At 43.7% G+C, this 22,852-nt stretch overlaps 1 protein-coding gene across 1 annotated transcript in view; it reads right to left on the minus strand.

Annotated features, from left to right (window-relative positions):
* LOC110493245 (A disintegrin and metalloproteinase with thrombospondin motifs 9) overlaps positions 1 to 22,290 on the minus strand; it is a 46,022-nt gene extending 23,732 nt beyond the window's left edge. Inside the window, exons 1-18 of the mRNA XM_036950563.2 lie at positions 21,884 to 22,290; positions 21,226 to 21,623; positions 18,744 to 18,906; positions 12,310 to 12,605; positions 11,670 to 11,753; positions 11,420 to 11,544; positions 10,724 to 10,764; positions 10,418 to 10,523; positions 10,064 to 10,210; positions 9,510 to 9,651; positions 9,017 to 9,121; positions 7,936 to 8,081; positions 7,591 to 7,772; positions 7,165 to 7,301; positions 6,461 to 6,578; positions 5,759 to 5,854; positions 979 to 1,145; positions 733 to 862 (exon numbers count right to left, since the gene is read on the minus strand). Of these exons, the coding sequence (XP_036806458.1) occupies positions 733 to 862; positions 979 to 1,145; positions 5,759 to 5,854; positions 6,461 to 6,578; positions 7,165 to 7,301; positions 7,591 to 7,772; positions 7,936 to 8,081; positions 9,017 to 9,121; positions 9,510 to 9,651; positions 10,064 to 10,210; positions 10,418 to 10,523; positions 10,724 to 10,764; positions 11,420 to 11,544; positions 11,670 to 11,753; positions 12,310 to 12,605; positions 18,744 to 18,906; positions 21,226 to 21,623; positions 21,884 to 21,983 (2,683 nt within the window). The 5' untranslated portion in view covers positions 21,984 to 22,290. The remainder of the gene's footprint in view (positions 1 to 732; positions 863 to 978; positions 1,146 to 5,758; positions 5,855 to 6,460; positions 6,579 to 7,164; positions 7,302 to 7,590; positions 7,773 to 7,935; positions 8,082 to 9,016; positions 9,122 to 9,509; positions 9,652 to 10,063; positions 10,211 to 10,417; positions 10,524 to 10,723; positions 10,765 to 11,419; positions 11,545 to 11,669; positions 11,754 to 12,309; positions 12,606 to 18,743; positions 18,907 to 21,225; positions 21,624 to 21,883) is intronic.
* Positions 22,291 to 22,852: the final 562 nt, after the last annotated feature.

The following is a 22,852-nucleotide window of genomic DNA, read 5'->3' on the forward strand; positions in this document are numbered from 1 at the left end:
GTCCTGAAATGTTTAAATATATCATGGATTGGTCATTGATAAGACAACTATTGAGAAGTATTAATTGTAAAGGGAATTACTAGGCTAATAATAATTGATGAAATACCTGTAGGTGCATTTTGTATTACCTCAGTGTTACGGGTTGCGCTTCATGTATCCATTTTCAGGAGAGCATAGGCTGGAGTGACATGTTATCCAATGCTCTAGTCTAGGCCTACTAAACTCAGCTGTGTGCAATCATTGATGCTTTGTCAAAGTTATAGGAGCTCTGCGTAGTTTAAAGGTGCTCTGTCTTAGAAGCTAATTGAAGCTTCAGTATATTGGCCATTTAGTTTATCTATATAAGTCAGAGTCCGTCAACATCTTGTCATAGATCCAGCTCACCTTCTGCACCTGTTAATAAATACCACAATTTTGCACCTGAATTCCATCTGCCTCCTGATGCTTCACACACCCTGACAAGACTGTAGGGTCCACTATTCTACACAATTTAAAAAGAAATGTCTACTTTTCAACTTTCTATAAAACCCTTGGTTGCAGGAGCTTTTTTCGTGTTGGTGACTATAGACAAGAGGACTTCATGGTGGTCAGATACAACAACTCCTCTCTCCCCCGACCTTACACCTCCCCCCACACCTCCTTTTCCACACTCCTCTACTATCTTCTCTTTACCCCCCTAACCCCTACACCCCCTCTTCTCCGTTCCCTTCACATCCCTCCCCCAGCCCTCACCTTGGCAGGGCCTGCTGCACTCCTGCCAGGGCCCGTAGGCGTCCCAGATGAACTGCTGGGGTTTATCCTCGATGGGGATGTTATAGGAGTACCTGACGTCTGGGTTGTACAAGTTACCTACAGAAAGCACCTGCGGAGTGAGAGGGGGGCAGAGGAAGAGAACAATATGTACAGTTCCACTGTTCCATTTGCATCGTAACCATTTTACTGTGTCACCTTCTCAACAGTCAGGTAAGGAATTGTTACCTGGACAATGATCTCCTCTTCGATGCGGTCAGTGCAATTGATTCTCTCAATGATGTGGTCAGATCCGCTGTACTCGATAATGGTGTTGCCCAGTTTGATTTCCCTTTTAAACATGCTAACCACAAACTCTCCATTGAGCAGATACTCCCCTCTGATGTTTGAAACAGCTGCACATAAAGAGAGATTAGGTGACACTGACATGAATAAAAAGGATGGCATAGGAGTCTGAAAGTACAGTATGGGACAGGGTAAGAAACCACAAGTGTCTTTGATGAGCTCAGCTACTGTAAAGTCATTTTTCCTTTTGTTGAGGAAATCAAACAGAGTGTTTACATGGACATACTGTAGAGTTGGATACTCTGCATGGACATACTGTAGAGTTGGATACTCTGCATGGACATACTATAAAGTTGGCTGAGTGTTTACATGGAGATACTGTAGAGTTGGCTGAGTGTTTACATGCACATACTGTAGAGTTGGCTACACTGAGAGTCGGTCAACTGTAAACAAACTCTCACTTAACTCAGTGATAAAAAAAGAGCAGCAAAACAGCTGATGTTTTCATTTACAGCAAGGCCTGCAACAGAGAACAGATAAACCTAATTGGGGTAAAATAATCCTGCATTCCTCCTGGAGGAATCTCATTCCTCCTGTTCTGTTCATCAGTTTGTCTGCTGCACACATTCACACTAATGCGATTATGGAGCTAATTTCCTGAGTTACTTTCCTCGCCATTTCACACATCACAGTTATGTGGCCGCAGAGAACGGCCCACTTCCCGCAAGCCCTGTTCCCCCTCAGGCCCCAGCTCAACCGCAGAGACAGTCACACACAGGCACACAAACACACACAAAGAAACACAAGCATAGTGACCTTTACAAGCAGCACAGAGAGAAGGCCCCAGAGACAGTCACGCACGCACACATATACACACACACACATACACACACACACACGCACACACACACACACACACACACACACACACACAAACACGCACACAAACACGCACACAAAGAAACACAGGCATAGTGACCTTTACGAGCAGCACAGAGAGAATCAAATGGCCCACAGAGGGCTATATGAGTTCTGGATCATTAACGCGTTAGCACGTGTGCCCTAAACTCTCGCACATGCCAGGTTCAATGGGCCCTCCAAAGCTCTCAGCTGAAGACAAGCAGAACACTACTGTACAGTAGCACCACCAATCATAAATCGAATCAAATAAAATAAATTTTACTTGTCACATGCGCTAATTACAACCTTACCATGAAATGCTTAGTTACAAGCCTTAAACAACAATGCATAATTAAGAAAAATAAGAATAAAGAAAATATTAACTAAATAAACTGAAGTAAAAAGAAACTCGCACAATAAAATAACAACCATATACAGGGGGTACCGGTACCGAGTCAATGTGAGGGGGTACAGGTTAGTCGTGGTAATTGAGGTAATATGTTCATGTAGGTAGGGGTAAAGTGACTATGCATAGATAATACATAGTGAGTAGCAGCAGTGTTAAAAAACAGGAGGTCAATGCAAATAGTTCGGGCAGCCATTTGATTAACTGTTCAGCAGTCCTATGGCTTGGGGGTAGAAGCAGTTAAGGAGTCTTTTGGATCTAGACTTACAGCTTGCCGTGTAGTAGCATAGATAACAGTCTATGACTAGGGTGGCAGGACTATTTGACAATTTTTGGCCTTCCTCTGACACCGCCTGGTATAGAGGTCCTGGATCGCAGGAAGTTTGGCCCTATTAATGTACTGGGCCATATGCACTACCCTCTATAGCGCCTTGCGGAAGGAGGCCGAGCAGTTGCCATACCAGGCGGTGATGCAACCGGTCAGGATGCTCTCGATTGTGCAGCTTTAGAACCTTTTGAGGATCTGAGGACCCATACCAAATCTTTTCAGTCTGCTGAGAGGGAATAGGCATTGTCGTGCCTGCTTCAATACTCTCTTGGTGTGTTTGCACCATGATAGTTTGTTGGTGATATGGACACCAAGAATCTTGAAGCTCTCAACCTGCTCCACTACAGCCCCGTCGATGTAAATGGAGAGTGCTCGACCCTCCTTTTCCTGTAGTCCACAATCATCTCATTTATCTTTCTCACGTTGAGGGAGAGGTTGTTGTCCTGGCACCACACTGCCAGGTCTCTGACCTTCTCCTCCCTATAGGCTGTCTTATCATTGTCGGTGATCAGGCCTACCACCGTTGTGTCGTCTGCAAACTTAATGGTAGTGTTGGAGTAGTGCTTGGCCACGCAGTCGTGGGTGAACAGGAAGTAAAGGAGGGGACTGAGCCCCTGAGCAGCCCACGTGTTGAGGATCAGCATGTCAGATGTGTTGTTGCCTAACCTTACCCCTGGGGGCGCCCGTCAGGAATTCCAGGATCCAGTTGTAGAGGGAGGTGTTTAGTCCCATTGTCTTTAGCTTAGTGATGAGCTTTGAGGGCACTATGGTGTTGAACGCTGAGCTGTAGTCAATGAACAGCATTCTGATGTAGGCGTCATCTGTGGATCTGTTCGGGCGGTAAGTGAATTGGAGTGGGTCAAGGGTTTCTTGGATGATGGTGTTGATGTGAGCCATGCCCAGTCTTTCAAAGCACTTCATGGCTACAGACGTGAGTGCTACAGGTCAGTAGTCATTTGGGCAGGTTACCTTGGTGTTCTTGGGCACAGGGACTATAGTGGTCTGCTTGAAACATGTAGGTATTACAGACTCAGCCAGGAACAGGTTGAAAATGTCAGTGAAGACACTTGCCAGTTGATCAGTGAATGCTCTGCGTACATATATCCTGGTAATCCGTCTGGCCCTGCGGCCTTGTGAATGTTGACCTGTTTAAAGTTATTACGCACATGGGCTACAGAGAGCGTGATCACACAGTTGTCCGCAAAAACTAGTCCTCTCATGCATGCTTCAGTGTTGCTTGTCTCGAAGCGTGCATAGAAGTAATTTAGCTCGTCTGGTAGGCTCATGTCACTGGGCAACTCGTGGCTCGGCTTCCCTTTGTAGTCCGTAGTAGTTCACAAGCCCTGCCGGTGTAGTAAGATTCAAACTTAGTCCTGTATTGACGCTTTGCCTGTTTGATGGCAAAGCGGGATAACTTATAAGTGTCTGAGTTAGAGTCCCGCTCCTTGAAAGCGGCAGCTCTACCCTTTAGCTCAGTGCGGATGTTGTCTGTAATCCATGGCTTCTGGTTGGGGTATGTACGTATGGTGGGGACGAAGTCATTGATACACATATTGATGAAGCTGGTGACTCATGTGGTATACTCTTTAATGCCATCGGATGAATCCCGGAACATATTCCTGTCTGTGCTAGGAAAGCTGTCCTCATCTGACCACTTCCGTATTGAGCAAGTCACTGGTAATTCCTGCTTTAGTTTTTGCTTGAACGCGTCTCTGTGTGAGCAGTAAAGATAGTGTAGAATTTTTTTCTTTGGATGCACATGATACATGCTGGTAGAACTTAGGTAAATGGATTTAAGTTTTCCTGCATTAAAGTCGCCGGCCGCTAGGAGCGCCGCCTATGGATGAGCATTTTCTTATTTGCTAATGGCCTTATACAACTTGTTGAGTGTGGTCTTAGTGTCAGCATCGGTTTGTGGTGGTAAATAGACAGCTATGGAAAATATAGATACAAATTATCTAGGGAAATATTGTGGTCTTCAGTTTATCATGTGGTAATCTACCTCAGGCGAGCAAAACCGTGAGACTTATTTGGTATTAGATTTTGCGCACCAGCTGTTATTGACAAATGATGCATAGAAAGCCCAGCCAACTGTGTCGTCGTTCAGCCACGACTCAATGAAACATAAGATATTACTTTTTTTTTTTTTTGTGTGAATTTTACCCTTTTTTCTCCCCAATTTCGTGGTATCCAATTGTTTTTTAGTAGCTACTATCTTGTCTCATCGCTACAACTCCCGTACGGCCTCGGGAGAGACGAAGGTTGAAAGTCATGCGTCCTCCGATACACAACCCAACCAAGCCGCACTGCTTCTTAACACAGCGCCATCCGGAAGCCAGCCGCACCAATGTGTCCGAGGAAACACTGTGCACCTGGCAACCTTGGTTAGCGCACACTGCGCCCGGCCCGCCACAGGAGTCGCTGGTGCGCGATGAGACAAGGATTTCCCTACTGGCCAAACCCTCCCTAACCCGGACGACGCTAGGCCAATTGCGCGTCGCGCCACGGACCTCCCGGTTGCGGCCGGTTACGACAGAGCCTGGGCGCGAAACCAGAGTCTCTGGTGGCGCAGTACAGCGCCCTTAACCACTGCGCCACCCGGGAGGCCTGATATTACAGTTTTTAATGTCCCATTGGTAGGATAGCCTCGAACAGACCTCATCCAGTTTATGCTCCAATGATTGCAAGCCAATATAATGGAGGGTAGAGGCGGGTTACACACTCACTGGCAAATTCTCACCAGGCACCTGGATCCTTCCCATCTGACTCATTAAAGAAAAAAACTTTGTCCAGTTCGAGGTGAGTAATCGCTGTTCTGATAACCAGAATCTCTATTTGGTCATAAGAGACAGTGGCAGAAACGTTATGTACAAAATAAGTTACAAACAACGTGAAAAAACATACAAAATAGCACAATTGTTTAGGATCCCGTAAAACGGCAGCCATCCCTTCTGGTGCCATTGAACCATCTCATATCTGCTCAAGAAGAGAATACTAAACCTTTTGACACCTCTGAAGGGTAGACATGTTTAAATTCAACAGCCAACAAGACCCTAAAAAAGTGTTTTGATAGTGGGTCTGAATCTTACCGAGGTAGTTATCGTCTTCTGGTTTCCCTGAGTAGCTGTGTTGACGAACATCAATATTTGTAGCACCACTGGGTATTCTCACCACTTCGTTGTATCCTGCAGCACAACAAGCAGAAGACAACTCAGTGTCTCTGAGTGGACATGACTAAGTTAGTGGGTGAGAATATAAACTGGGTGGTTCGAGCCCTGAATGCTGATTGGCTGACAGCCATGGTATATCAGATCGTATACCACGGGTATGACAAAACATTTATTTTTACTGCTCTAACTACGTTGGTAACCAGTTTATAATAGCAATAAGGCACGTCAGGGGTTTGTGATATATTACCATTATACCACGGCTAAGGGCTGTATCCAAGTGATAAACTTGGATTAGCTAACACAGCGTGCCATTGGAACACGGGAGTGATGGTTGCTGATAATGGGACTCTGTACGCCTCTGTAGATATTCCATTAACAATCAGCCGTTTCCAGCTACAATAGTCATTTACAACATTAACAATGCCTACACTGTATTTCTGATCAATTGTATGTTATTTTAATGGACAAAAATGTGCTTTTCTTTCAAAAACAAGGACATTTCTAAGTGACCCCAAACTTTTGAACAGTAGTGTATAATGGGCTAATGAAAAGCTTTCAGTGACCCTTTTCAGCCATTGTGATGATACATAGTTTGAATACCACGACTGGCCCTAGGCTCACCGTAGCGCACCATGTTGAAGGTGCCTGCCACGGTCTTGCACGAGGAGTTGTCACCACCACACACACCACACTTATCTCTCCTCGCCTTGGAATTCAACACATGGTCACATCCTGCTTGCTGCACAGGTATGAGAAGGAGAATGGAGAGGTGGTTAATGAGGAAAAGGAAGTGGAGGAGTAAAGGAGAAGGAAGTGGAGGAGGAAGAAAAGGAGAAGGCAGATGATGAGAGGGGGGGGTATAGGACAGGAAAGGATAAATATCCAACAACATAAAACTCATCACTCTCACTTTAATTTGCTTGGCAGATTCTCATTGATAAACATTGATGCAGCTAGGATTTTAGTATTTGTGAGATAATGTAACTAGAGTAGTGGCATTCTTATGAAATCCTGTACTGTACTCTGCAACACTCTGCTAGCCTGCAGGTATAAAAACCATATGACCTAAGAAAATAGTTGCCTAATACACAGAACCTAGCCCGGTTAAGTGTGTTAAGTCCATATCAGTGTAACACATCTGAAAGGAATTCTCTATCGTAAACAGCACCAAAGTGAAACTCTTTTCTGATATAGTTGGGTTTAGCGACCTCTGTGATCAATATTCTTCACATTTTAAAATAATGTCATTATCTTATTACTGTTATGAATGGTATATTCGGTTAGTTGTCAGACTGAAGCTGTTAAAGGCTGTGTGTCAGTCTCACCCTGCACAGGCCCTGTACACAGATGTCGTTGGTATCGGGGCCACATGGCGTGCCATCGATGACCCGATCCCTGAGCTGATAGTAGGCGGTGCTGCCAGCCACCCTGCAAAACAGCTTACAGCGATCCTTCATCTGAACTACAGAACAGGAGAGGAAAGGGGAATGGTGAAAACAGTCCACTGACCACATTAAAGGGGCTAATGAATTCAACCATATTCATGCTCTAACAAGTTTACTTAGCGTCCTCAAGCTGGATCACATTGATTCACTGAGCACTCAGAGTGCTTTGAGCACATCTACAGGAAGCCTTAGTTTACTTGCAGCACATTTCTAAAGGTCTAAACAGTCCAGTACATATAGAGATTTTTCTCTGTGTTAGAAAGATGTAAAAACCAGAAGGTGTCAAGAGAGAGAAGATGTTCTTACTTCCGCTGTACTTGGGTACCCAGCGCACATTAGGAGGTAGACCGTTGATGTTGAAGTGCCGGCCGTCGAAGGCTGCACACTGCTCCTCTCTGAAGTCTCTCTTCTGCTTGGAGCAGGGCTCTGAGTTACATGAGCGGAACTTCATCCTGCGCCCCACACAGTACTTCCCCCCGTTCTTGGGCCTGGATGAAGGTGGTAAATAAATACATAGTCAAATCTTGTACTTTAGGATTGATATGGAAATAATTAATTTAAGGAGCCTTGATGGTATGGTACATTGACCACGGCAGCTCCAATGGGAGACACAGTCCAGTAGATGTGCATGACAACAAAGGCTGTGCTTACATGGGTTGGTTGCACTCGCGGTCGGCGATTTTGATGCCCCCGCCACATGTCCGCGAGCAGGAGCCAAACGGAGACCAGCCTCCCCACGCCCCCTGCACTGGCGTGGGGTCGTGGTCTTTGGTAATGCACTGGCCATGTTTACAGTGCTGGAGAGAGAGAGAGAGAGAGAGAGAGAGAATGAGAATGAGAATGAGAATGAGATAATGAAACCTTAGCCCGCACACTGGCAACACATCTATCTGAAAGTACTTCACAACCTTCTTTGATGTTAATCTGGGAAAAATTACAAAAGGAATGGAAAAAGACGGAACCCAAAAAGACATCCATTATAAATGTGTCTGTCTGAGGGTAAGTGAACTCAAAGGGGAAGATATGTTTCAGGTTATAGCGGAGGATCCATTTTTGTTGGCAACAACAACTGCATTGTAAAAGGCGGCAGCCTCAGTGTTGAAGGGTTGAGCAGGTTGGTTGGTTTGTGTGCAGGAATACAATGTGTAAACAGAGCAGGCTCTGAACATGTGTGCTGTGGGACCTCAGCTCTTTTATGTCAGACAGACAGCCAGGAAGTGAAGAGTTTGGTAGAGGGCCTAATTAGAAGCAACACTAAACCAGTAATGGATAGGGAAATCTCCACAAGCCTCTATTCACAGCTCTACCATAAGCCTATTACTGCCTCATAATAATACCAGCTCTGGAGAAAACAAATCCATCCTAACCCAAGTGTGCTTTTGATTAAATAATAACATATTTTATAGTCATGAATCATTCAAATAGCAGCAGAAACAAAAAAAGTTCAAATCAAAGTTTCCTTTGTGGTTATTTATGGGGTGTTTTTGACAGTTCATAACATTGAACATTTCCAGTATGCCCCAGCATAGTGATTAAGCTGGCTTAGGGTGTATGTGAGTGTGTTTGTATGTTCATGCACAGGCAAATTAAACTATTTGATTATATCTTTCTCTCTCTCTCTGTGTACACACTACATAAGTATCTCACCTTCTCCAATTATCACAATCTGTCCATTTTCTTCCTTCTCCCTGTCAGATCCCTATATACTGTGGTAGATCTCTCTGCTACTTACCTTTCCTGGAGAGCACTCTGTTCCGTCGGCCCAGGGCATGTGTTGGGTCCTGCAGCCCCTCTGGGCCCCCTCTGGGCTGGTGCACCACAGCCTGCGACACTGGACCTGGAGAACACACACTGTTACCATTCCCCTGCCTGAGCCCCATCCACAAACACAGACACAGTGCTGTATACTCTTGCATCTCTTACAAGGTGAGAGAGAAACATCAAGCCCTGAGAAACATCAAGCCAAGAGGCGTGCAGGGCTTCACATTAGGTGTAGCATGTAAACAAAATATTTAACACATGCAGAAGGCCTAGCTGAGAGCCAACTGGGACAGCAATTGGATATTACATAACAGATTAAGGTGACTCTAGTATTGAATGTCTGGAGCCATAGACTACAGTAATGTAGGACTAGACAGTGAACTGAGTGTCTGGGTACTTTCTCGTCTTTGACAGACCAACGTACAAAACTTGACATTTTAATTACGCATGCTGCATTCTCTTACCATATATGGGCACACCTGTGTCCCCGGCCCAAATATCAATTCACATTGTTTATTGACATTGTATATCCGTCCAGGCAGCTGCTGTGACAGACTGTATGGCCTAGAAATGGGCTCATCAAGTAAGCACTCTCCATACCCTGTGCTATTAAGAAATACAAATAAAATGACTTCAAGAAAAAAGAAAAAAAAACAAAGACACAAACAGACAGAAAACACACTCAGTACAGGTGGACAGGCAGTATTCTGTACAATAACAGAACCACTACTGTAATGTATGCACAGTACTACAAGGCTATTGCTATGAAAACAATACCTGGCGCTCTACAAACAAACATATCTGGAAGTATTACAAATTCTAAACATACATCCACAACACAGAAGTAATGTTGTTTTCCTTTAACCCAGAAATGTCCAGATACCAGTTTTGATTGAATAGTTGACTGGTCATTTAACCCTTACTGCGATAAGAGCCTGGTGCTACTAACGCTATCGACAATAACACTTCTCCATAATGACATGAATGTCTATACTAGGAAACAATGTCCTTTACATACTCAAGGAACTCTGTGATGTATTTCCTGCTACACTTGGACCACATCCAGGGGTTAGTGTAGTGGTTGAGTGTGGGTGCCATCACATGCTGCTGTATTTTAACCCCCTCCTCTTTGCACTTGTTGCTGTCATCATGGGGCATGTTGAATCTGTCAGGGGGCCAAACCACAATTGAGAACAACACACAGGTCTAACCCTCTAACCCACCATCAATAAACCTAAATGCTGGGCTGATTGCTAAGCTAACTACTAAACCTCATCCTTTAGGCAGCAGAATGGTAACACAGCGGGTTAACTGACTGAGCTGGTTGGGGTTAACATTAGCAGCTGGTCTGTGCCGGGGCCAGTGTACTCACACATGGCCCAGTTCATGGGCGATAGTAAACGCAGTGCTGAGTCCATTGTCCTCACTAATACTGCAACTTCTGTATGGATCACACACTGTACCCAGCTCTGCAAGCCCTGCAAACCAAGAGTATAATCATCATCATATTTGTTATTAGAGCAATGTCATCACCATCATCACCTTCATCATCATTACATTGTCACTAACACCCTAAAAAGCAGCATCATAATAAGTACATCAATATTATTATGAAACTGTCACCAATCAAACGTTATGTTGCAGTCTATATTGCATGTGTCTAGAGAGCTCCTCTTACCTAATGTGTCACACTTGTCCCGCGCTCGACAGATGTCCTGCCTGTGAAGAACACATAGATGGAAGTTATGTCACTGGTTTCACACCCCATAATCCCATTGCACACCAGAGAATAAATAAAAGACAACATATTACAGCGACTTCTGGGGGTAGCCCCAACCGTGGCTCGAAGCTAGGACTGTCAACACAACACTTTAGCCGTTACCCCGAGAGATGGTGATGAGAATGGCTGTGTCGTGATGGGAGTGACAGCGTACTTGGTGATGAGAATGGCTGTGTAGTGGTAGCAGTGACAGTGTACCTGGATATGAGAATGGCTGTGTCGTGGTAGCAGTGACAGTGTATCTGGTGATGAGAATGGCTGTGTTGTGGTAGAAGTGACAGTGTACCTGGATATGAGAATGGCTGTGTAGTGGTAGCAGTGACAGTGTACCTAGTGATGAGAATGGCTGTGTCGTGGTAGCAGTGAGAGTGTACCTGGTGATGAGAATGGCTGTGTAGTGGTAGCAGTGACAGTGTACCTGGTGATGAGAATGGCTGTGTAGTGGTAGCAGTGACAGTGTACCTGGTGATGAGAATGGCTGTGTCGTGGTAGCAGTGACAGTATACCTGGTGATGAGAATGGCTGTGTAGTGGTAGCAGTGACAGTGTACCTGGTGATGAGAATGGCTGTGTCGTGGTAGCAGTGACAGTGTACCTGGTGATGAGAATGGCTGTGTCGTGGTGGGAGTGATGGTTCTCATCTTGGTGATTTTGCCTCTGTTGCCAGATACAGAAGTTCTTTAAAGTGGTCTGTGCATTGAAGGAAATGGTAGGGCCATCCTACAGTAGAGAGAACAAGGGAGAGGTTTACAGTACTCTATTGTGCTTCTGGGGCTGATGAATGACTGCAATGCATTGTATTTCTCTGAAAAGGATTAGGATTAGAGTTAGTGTTGTAATCTTACCAGCTCATTGTTGATTATGACTAACTTCACAATCACAATGTTAATGAGATTTCCAATGCTAGGATCCTTGTAGATGGAAGACACCTGAAGGAAAAGATTATAGACAGAAAAATCTACAGTTTTTTTTTACATCCAATACATTTCATTATCCAACATTCATCAAACTCTTTAGGAGTGTACTCAATCAGTGGTTCAGACATTCAAAATCAACATGCAGTTTTTAGGGGAAGAAAACCTGGTCTCGTTGTTTTGTTTGAGAGGTGTATTATGGCTGCACTCAGATCCTGTAGCGAATGCAGACTGCCAAGATCAGAAGATAGGCCAGGCTAGCTACCCCCTAGGTTCTCAGCCATAGACTCCTGAGGAGGCCTTTATATGAAGTGGCCAGGAATATGCCATCTATGTGACATACCTGAGCTTATTTTTTCACTTTCATCAAAGCTGTCAGACAGGTAAACCTCATGCTGCCCCTCTCCTGACCGTTCGAACATGTTTGTTTACTCCTGCCATGGGCCTTACCCTCTGAGCCCTCCGCCTGCTGCCCATGGCCTGGGACACAACAGAATACAGCCACACTCCCCTACAATCAAAAAGGCTGGCGGCTGGCCATTGGGAGGGTGGTTAACTGAGCAGAACTTACGATGGACATTAACGTGAGAATGTAGTGCTGAAGGTTGCTCCCGTGATGTTCCACCATCTTGCTGTCTGCCACCACCATGACTTCTACAAAGCGGGGATAGGAGAGGAAGCGCTTTGATCTCCTGTGAGGTCCTGAGTCACCGCTACTTTCATTAGCCGGCTGTCTGCTGCTCTCTCTTTCTGATCTGGAGAGGGGATTGGCAGAGAGGCTCTCCAGGTCATTCAGCATGTCGCTGCTGTTGGCCATCGGACGTCTCCTCACCTTGTCCCTGTTCCTCTTGTGTCTGTGTTTATGTCCTGGAAAAGAGATGGTCAGATGAAAATAATACTCTCAATATAAAACACAAGCTTATACTACAAGCTTGTATGACAGGCTATTGCATTTATCAGACAATAAACTGTCATTTTCTTCCTAGAAAGTAGGGTGCAGTGGTATCCGTCCGTTCCTGTCCCATACTGGGCTCTACCGTATTAACGGCAGTGCACACAAGGGGCGGTATTTCTTTCCAAGCATAATTTGTTGTGACGCACAAAAAAAATGTTAGCAGCAGGGATCTTGATCCAAGAAGGACTTGATTGTCTCTGTTGAAACCAATAAGCTTGATCTGACAAGCTAGCCACTTAACTAGCAAGTTAGCAAACCAAATGCATAGCTGGAGCCCTGAGCAGGAGATCATTTATTTGGCAAATCTTAGATAGTTAACTTATAAGCAGTGGAGTAGCATGCATCCCAGAGCTTTTTATGGCCACAATACATGTTTGATTTTTAAATCAATTGTTTTGACGGTATTGAAAACAATAACGTCAGTATTTCAAAGTACCCCCGATATAGAGTATACCGCTCAAGCCTACTTGAAAGCACAGTTTTTCTGCTACTGCCAGGGGATGCTTGTGAATGCATACAAAGTGAATATGCTACTGCTGTTTGTATATTATTGCTGAATGAATGAGACAAAAGAAATGTGTTGAGGGCCATGGGCCTGGAGAGAGAAGGAGTGGGGAGGAGAGGAGGAGAGATGAGGGGGTGGGTTGCATTCACTTTAGGTAAGTCTGGCACTTGGCCAAGCACCAAAGATGGAGCAACGCCCCAACATCTCAAGGAGGAGCACCAAGGATGACTCAGGGTGACTTCTGAGTATGATTTTAATCTTGACATGACAACCAAATGTAATGGAGTAGCACAAATACCACTCCACTCTCCTTTTCGACCCAGTCTAGCACAAAAGTTGAGCTGTTTCTGCTACCCATGATTCTTATCAGACTGAAAGATATAACCTTTTTGAAAATCCAGAGCTACAAAGGGTCTTTGTAAAAGCTTGCACAATGTCTTATACAGTGCCTTGCAAAAGTATTCATCCCCCTTGAAGTTTTTCCTATTTTGTTGTATTACAACCTGTAATTTAAATAGATTTTTATTTGAATTTCATGTAATGGACATACACAAAATAGTCCAAATTGGTTAAGTGAAATGAGAAAAAAATAATAATGAAACCCCCCCTGGAAAAGTGGTGGGTGCATATGTATTCACCCCCTTTGCAATGAAGCCCATAAATAAGATCTGGTGCAACCAATGACCTTCAGAAGTCACATAATTAGTTAAATAAAGTCCACCTGTGTGCAGTTAGTGTCAAATGATATGTCACATGATCTCAGTACATATACACCTGTTCTGAAAGGCCCCAGAGTCTGCAACATCACTAAGCAAGGGGCACCACCAAGCAAGCGGCACCATGAAGACCAAGGAGCTCTCCAAACAGGTCAGGGACAAAGTTGTGGAGTAGTACAGATCAGGGTTGGGTTATAAAAAAATATCAGAAACTCTGAACATCCCAAGAGCACCATTAAATCCATTATAAAATGTTTTAAAGAATATGGCACCACAACAAACCTGCCAAGAGAGTGCCGCCCACCAAAACTCACGGACCAGGGAAGAAGGCCATTGATCAGAGAGGCAACAAGGAGACCAAAGATAACCCTGAAGGAGCTGCAAGGCTCCACAGGGGAGATTTGAGTTTCTGTCCATAGGACCATTTTTAAGCAGTACACTCCACAGAGCTGGGCTTTACAGGAGAGTGGCCAGAAAACAAATAAATACGGAAACACATTTGGTGTTCGCCAAAAGGCATGTGGGAGACTCCCCAAACATATGTAAGAAGGTACTCTGGTCAGATGATACTAAAATGAAGCTTTTTGGCCATCAAGGTAAACGTTATGTCTGGCGCAAACCCAACACCTCTCATCACCCCGAGAACACCATCAGCAGGGACAGGGGAAACTGGTCAGAATTGAAGGAATGATGGATGGTGCTAAATACAGGGAAATTCTTGAGTGAAATCTGTTTCAGTCTTCCAGAGAGTATGTCTTAAAGATTGCTGTACACCAGCGGAACCCATCTAACTTGAAGGAGCTGGAGCAGTTTTGCCAAGCTTATAAAGACATACCCCAAGAGACTTGCAGCTGTAATTGCTGCAAAAGGTGGCTCTACAAAGTATTGACTTTGGGAGGGGGTGAATAGTTATGCACGCTCAAGTTTGCAGTTTTTTTGTCTTATTTTTTGTTTGTTTCACAATAAAAAAAAACATGTTACATCGTCAAAATGGTAGGCATGTTGTGTAAATCAAATGATACAAACCCTCCCAAAAAATCTATTTTAATTCCAGGTTGTAAGGCAACAAAATGTTTAAAATGCCAGGGGGGGTAAATACTTTCGCAAGCCACTGTTTTCATCCCCACTTTTTCAAAAACATATATGAACTAAAATTAATTTTCAGGTCATAAAATCTGAGATGTAACACACACACACACACACACACACACACACACACACACCTATGAGCAGTGAAATGTCTTGCTATTACTATTTTCATAGTAATTAAAACTGAAATGTTTGAAGTTGGCATCACTTTCCTACAATACAATTTACACAGTGTCTTCATGGTAGTGTGCCAATCGTGTTTTCTTATCAAATGATCTCAGGAAGTACAAGAGTCAACAGGAACTTGTAGGAATAAACTGAGATTCGGCGATACTAGGAAGAACTTCCAAAATGGTTGTCCTGTGCATGAGGTGAAAAAGTACCCAGTTACAGGTAATTAGACGTAAAATGCATCAATATCCTGCCCTTTGCACTTGAAAACTTGATTAACCTCTGACTTTTTGGACATACTGCTTTGTGGTGTGCATAGCATCTTCATACAACTCTGTGTAATCAGTTGTTCATGTGAAATTGCTGTGCCACAATGTGTTTGACTGAAGGATGGTGAGATCATAATAATGACTGGTTACAGTTACATTGTCTTTCAGATACTGTATGTCAGTCGCTAAAGAACCACTCATAACTTCTTATATCTGCCCATGAAGGAACTTCACTGGATTTTATGCAAACTGGAAACCATATATCCTGAGGCTGCATTTATTGTAGCTGGGATTTTAACAAAGCTAATTTGAGACAAGGCTACCTAAATTCTATCAGCATATCGATTGCTGTACACCAGCGAGTAACACGCTCGACCATTGCTACTCTAACTTCCACAATGCATACAAGGCCCTCCCCCACCCTCATTTTGGCAAATCTGACCATGGCTCCATCTTGTTGCTCCCCTCCTATAGGTAGAAACTAAAACAGGAAGTGCCTGTGTTTAGGTCTATCCATCACTGTTCTGATCAATCGGATTCCACGGTTCAAGATTGCTTCGACCACGTAAACTGGGATATGTTCCGGGTAGCCTCAGATAATAACATTGATGTATACGCTGCCTCGGTGAGCGAGTTTATAAGGAAGTGTATAGGAGATGTTGTACCCACTGTGACTTAAAACCGTGGATTGCATTCGCGCAAAACTGGAAGCACGTACCACCGCATTTAATCACGGCAAGGCGACTGGAAATAAGGCAGAATACAAACAGTGTAGTTATTTCCTCCGTAAGGCAATCAAACAAGCAAAGTGTATAGAGACAAACTGGAGTCGCAATTCAACAGCTCAAACACGAGACGTATGTGGCAGGGTCTACAGACAATCACGGATTACAAAAAGAAAACCAGCACCGTCGCGGACATCGACGTCTTGCATCCAGAAAAATGTAAAACGTATTTACGTGCATTGAGGACAATGCAGTGCCACCGACGCAGTCCGCTGCCAAAGACTGTGGGCTTTCCTTCTCCGTGGTCGACGTGAGCAAAACATTTAAACATGTTAACCCTCGCAAGGTTGCCAGCTCAGACGGCATGTTTAGCCACGTCCTCAGAGCATGTGCAGACCAGCTGGCTGGTGTGTTTCCGGACATATTCAATTAATCCCTATCCCAGTCTGCTGTCCCCACATGCTTCAAGATGGCCACCGTTGTTCCTGTTCCCAAGAAAGCTAAGGTAACTGAACTAAATGACAATCGCCCCGTAGCACTCACTTCTGTCATAATGAAGTGCTTTGAGAGACTAGTCAAGGATCATATCACCTCCACCCTACCTGATACCCTAGACCCACTTCAATTTGCTTACCGCCCCATTAGGTCCACAGACGATGCAATTGCCATCACACTGCACACTGCCCTATCCCATCTGGACAAGAGGAATACCTATGTAAGAATGCTGTTCATTGACTACAGCTCAGCATTTAACACCATAGTACCCTCCAAACTCATCATTAAGCTTGAGACCCTGGGTCTTGACTCCGCCCTGTGCAACTGGGTCCTGGACTTCCTGACGGGCCACCCCCAGGTGGTGAAGGTAGGAAGCAACATCTCCACTCCGCTGATCTTCAACACAGGGTCCCCACAAGGGTGCGTTCTCAGCCCCCTCCTGTACTCCCTGTTCACCCATGACTGCATGGCCATACACGCCTCTAACTCAATCATCAAGTTTGCAGACGACACAACAGTGGTAGGCTTGATTACCAACAATGACAAGACAGCCTACAGGAAGGAGGTGAGGGCCCTCGGAGTGTGGTGTCAGGAAAATAACTTCTCACTCAATAGCAGCAAAACAAAAGAGATGATCGTGGACTTCAGGAAACAGCAAAGGGAGCACCCCTCTATCCACATCGACGGGACAGCAGTGGAGAAGTTGTAAAGTTTTAAGTTCCTCGGTGTACATATCACCAACAAACTGAAATGGTCCACACACACAGACAGTGTGGTGAAGAAGGTGCAACAGTGCCTCTTCAACCTCAGGAGGCTGAAAAAATGTGGCTTGTCACCTGAAAACCCTCACTATCTTATACAGGTGCACAATTGAGAGCATTCTGTCGGGCTGTATCACCGCCTGGTACGGCAACTGCACCGACCACAACCGCATTGGCTCTCCAGAGGGTGGTGCGGTCTGCACAACGCATCACCGGGGCCAAACTACATGCCCTCCAGGACACCTACAACACCCGATGTCACAGAAAGGCAAAAAAGATCATCAAGGACAATAACCACCCGAGTCACTGCCTGTTCACCCCGTTTCCATCCAGAAGGTGAGGTCAGTACAAGTGCATCAAAGCTGGGACAGAGAGATTGAAAAACATCTTCCATCACAAGGCCATCAGATTGTTAAACAGCCACCACTAGCACAGACAGGCGGCTGCCTACCTACAGACTTGATATCATTGGCCACTTTAATAAATGGAACACTAGTCACATTAACGATGGCACTTTAAGAATGTTTACATATCTTGCATTACTCATCTCATATGTATATAATGTATACTGTAACCTTCACTATCTATTTTTTACTATCTATTGCCGCTCTGTCACTGCTCATCCATATATTTTATACTTACATATTCTTATCCCATTTCTTTACTAGATTGTGTGTATTAGGTTTTGTTGTGGAATTGTTAGATTTTACCTGCTGCACTGTCGGATCTAGAAGCATAAGCATTTTGCTACTCTCACAATAACATCTGCATGTGACCAATAAGATTTGATTTGATTTAATTTACAACATTCATTCACAACTTCAAACAGTTTTTACTGTGTTTCCTCAGTTCTATGAGCAAAATGATGCCACTGCTTTACACCAAAGTCTAAACAAGCACAGTAGTATGGTCATTGGTCATGACTGTAATTGTTAAAATGACTATAATAAGTTCCTATTGCGAATCATATACTGGAGTTTTGGGATATAATACTGTAATTGAGAGACAATGATTATCCTTCCTTGCTTATGTCTGTGTGAACTTGTTAGTCTGGATAACGAGGGGTGTGTTATCAGGCAGACTGAGACACACACACATACACATTTGTTTACACATTTAGCAGCTCTAAACAGGGAGTCCCATCCTCTCTCTTCTCCTCTCCACTCAGAGCCATCAGACACCAGGTGAAGGTTGAGTCTGTCAGCTGATCAAATGGCTTACGTAATGAAATTGACTCAGCTCTCTCACGCTCTCTCTCTCAAAAAAAGCATCAGAACAAAAATCACCATCGCATCTCTCCTCTAATCATTTCATTGTACCTGATGTGTCACAAGCAGTGTCCTCCCTGGCTGCCTCTTTCTTGGGGGCCTTCTTCCTGTACACAATATGAGGTTTGGTGTGTTCTTCTTCATAGTGTTCTCCATTGTAGCTGTGAAGGGGCTCCACAAAAAACTCCCCTTCTGGTGACCTGAAAGTTCCAAGCTGAGGGGGATAAAAAAGGAGGAATCAGAATTGTTTGAAATAACTGCAGTAACATTGGAGCGTGGATTCGTACTGCATGGACACAGTCCAAAGCAAAGATTAGTTGAAATGCTCCTTGCCAGGGCCCCATTGGCTAGGCTTTTTTACAAAGCTATTCATTTGATGAGAATGTGTTGAAATACATGTATTTGCATGCATATTAGTAAAATGGTCCCTGAAAAAGATAGGCATCATAGGCCTCATTCTTCTCCTTTTCCCTATCAGAAAACAATGCAACTATTTTGGTTTGTTTCTTGGCACAGTTGGTAGACTTGGTGGAAGCCTTGTTGCATTTCACAAAGCACAGGCTGCACTACTAGCGAACTTGGAGGTCAAAGATACACCAGACAAGCAAAGTACAAAGCTAAGCAATGTGGAAACAGCACTCATTTCGAATTTAGATTGAGTTGGACAATGCTGCACTGGGTAATGCTACCAACCAATAGGGTGGCCCAGAGTGAACCTTATTCTCCATGAAAATGCATTTCATTGTTTATGTATGAGATTGAAACCTCAAATTAGGGAAAAGGGAATCTCATAAATATACTGTAGTTATGCTAAATGTAATGACCATCGGGAATATTCACCATTGTGCTCACATGCAAACAAGATAATGTATAACGACAACACTAAGTATTGATGTAGTTGTGGGAGCCACTCTCATTATGACGGATGATGATGACTCATGTAATATTGAAATGCAATGTGGAATTGAAATGAGAAAGTGGTTTATTCATGGTAAGTGGATATGATTCATAATTGATCAGTGTGCATATATCTACTTCTGACTGTTTCCCTGTGACTAGGTCCAGAGCAACTTACAAGACTTGGATGTATGAATTAATAGACTATAAATGCTTAATCATTTTCACCTTTTAACAGTGCATTTTATTGGCTTGAATCACACCCAGACCAACAGTAACTTAGCTTTCTTTCAATGTGAAATGATATCCACAAGCATACCAACTAGGCCTACGGTGCAGGCAAGCCCCATTTGTTTGATTAGTGATGATCTCAATGATTTTCACATCAGGCAGTTAGTTAATAACTGTTATCAATCTGTAAGTATCCCTAGGGGACTTCTCCTCAGTGGTGTAAAGTACTTTAAAGTACTACTTAAGTCGTTTTGGGGGGTATTTGTACTTTACTTTACTATTTATATTTTTGACTACTTTTACTTCACTACAGCTTAAAGAAAATGCTGTACCTTTTACTCCATGTATTTTCCCCTGACACCCAAAAGTACTCATTACATTTTGAATGCTTAGCAGGACAGAAAAATTGTCCAATACACGCACTTATCAAGAAAACATCCCTGGTAATCCCTACTGCCTCTGATCTGGCAGACTCACTAAACATGCATGCTTTGTTGGTAATTAAATACAAAAAGAAAATGGTGCCTTCTGGTTTGCTTAATATAAGGAATTTTGAATAATGTATACTTTTACTTTAGTACTTAAGTATATTTGGGCAATTACATTTACTTTTGATACTTAGGTATACTTAAAACCAATATATATATATATATATATATATATATATATATATATATATATATATATATATATCATTTTTAATCAGCCTTTATGTAACTAGGCAAATCAGTTAAGAACAAATTCTTATTTATAATGATGGCCTTTTAGACTTTTACTCAATTTGTATATTACTGGGTGACTTTAATTTTTACTTGAGTAATTTTCTATGAAGGTATCTTTACTTTTACTCAAGTATGACAAATGGGTACTTTTTCCACCACTGCTTCGACTCCACAACGTCATGCATGCATGGAGTTTATGTTCGGAGTCGGACTGAATCGTGATGACGTCAGCACCACTGGCGCTCCCTCTTCACTATTGTGCGTAGGACGTCACCAGCGACCGGAGAAGCATGCATGCAGGGTGAATGATGGATGCAGTGGATGAACACAAGAGAGGGGACTTCTATGCTCGACGTTGTTTATCTATGCAGCTCGTTTTAGATTGTCAGGGATACAAGAGCTAACATAATGCCTTATTCTCACTAACAGTCAACAATTGCATGTTGAACACAAATCCACAAAGCTGGACAGGCAGGCTTTGTGCAGAAGTAGAAATGCACTCCGTTGCCAGGGAAATGTTCTCATGTTGCCATAGTATTATTATGTGAACAGCTGCATAGTAAACAATTGGCATTACAGTATCATATCTAGTCATACAACATGTGCGCCTATCATAGTGCAGACTTGAGAAACATTCTAGCACACTGTATCAAGGGAGGGCAACTCAAAGTGCTTGGACTCACCAACCCAGAGCAGAGACTGATGACTGCGGTGTGCTCCGTTTGAGCATTCACATGTCCTTTATAGAAGCAATGCTGATACTCCGTATCCTCCTCCGCCTCCGCCTCCGGTGTGAAATCTGTGATGTTACTATCGGTAAGTGCTCCAAGTACTGTTACAGTGTATAGCGGAGCAATAAATCCGGACTCGAGTGTCAGGTTGAGGTGATAGCTCTGTCCGAAAGCAGATATTTTGTACTGGATTGTTCGAGAGTCCCATTGATCAGAGGAGTTGCCATGGATATCGTGCACACTCCGCCGTTTCCTTTTGAAGTGCACACTCGTGGGAAAATTGTCACCGGCTTCATTCACTCGCGCCGGAGTTACAATCTCGTATGCGCCAAGCTGCTCGGACACTTTAGCTGGTGAAGAAAGCCATGGTATAACGGCTATAGCATAAGCAATGATAATAAATAATAACAATAATAATAATAATGTTATATCAGTTAATTACGTTTGCCCTGTGAAATGAAGCCATTCAAGAAACATAAGACCATTATTCATGTATTGTAAGTCATGTGCTTTGCTGATCCTGAAAAAAGTCATTCATTCTCCATCTGCCGGTTACAAAATAACACATCACAGGGTAAAAATGTTTTTGGGGCAGGTCGAAATACTTTACCTTTTCTTGAATTCAATAGCGATTTCTCCGTTGATAACACTACATTCAAACCGTCAGGGAGAAATAGCAGAAACCCTAGTCCCCAAAACAGCACATGCATGATTGTCCACGTTAAGTAGAGAGCAGCACCCCCGAATACAAGTATTCCTCTTGCACACAGCTGCTCCGGTCACTCGGGCTTTCCAACGTATTCCAACTCTCAAGTGCTTGTGCATCTGCCACATCCAAATCGATTATGCGTGACTCTTGGTTGCTGGGGGGTTTCTCACCGGTAACGTGCGTTGGGTCGTGAGCGGTTCGCGGATCCCCTGGCGAACATGCATACTGCAGAGAGAGGGGCCGGTTGTAGGCTACAGACAGACAACTATGGTGGGCTACACTGCAGGCACCAGACTGCCGATGTTGGGGCGGGTTTAGTGAAAAGGTAGGCTACATTACTGGAGCACGCCCCTCAACCAAGCCACTCCCGTTTCTTAGAGAGTGACTTGACAGACATAATTGACTTATTATTGTGGTATCACTGCAATTACTTGAGAAACATCTTCAATTATGATTGCTGGCGGTGGTGTTGCAGTTCTCCATGAAGAAACCATGAAGGTAGTAGCTGGATAAGCAATGAGAAATGTCAACATTTGAGTTAAAAATACATTATAATGGCATAATTGACTGTTAATGATAGTCACTTTATTAGGCTACATCCTCCTCCTGACATTAGCCTACATTGGGTCCTTTGTATAGACACCGCAGTTAAGCTCAAAGGGCTTCAAGCTACTCCACATGAAGCCTACTCGGGCTATTCTACAGATTATACCTCACTCACTGTGTCTTCACAAATGAGGATTGGGGGATCTTTACATTTAGAATTGAAAGTAATTGAGTTCTTTAAATGTCTTCCCCAACTCTCTCTCTCTCGCTCACACACACACACACACACACACACACACACACACACACACACACACACACACA

Source organism: Oncorhynchus mykiss, chromosome 17 (genome assembly GCF_057628025.1).
Source record: "Oncorhynchus mykiss isolate SJ-2025 chromosome 17, ASM5762802v1, whole genome shotgun sequence".
In the NCBI taxonomy this organism is placed as follows: Eukaryota; Metazoa; Chordata; class Actinopteri; order Salmoniformes; family Salmonidae; genus Oncorhynchus; species Oncorhynchus mykiss.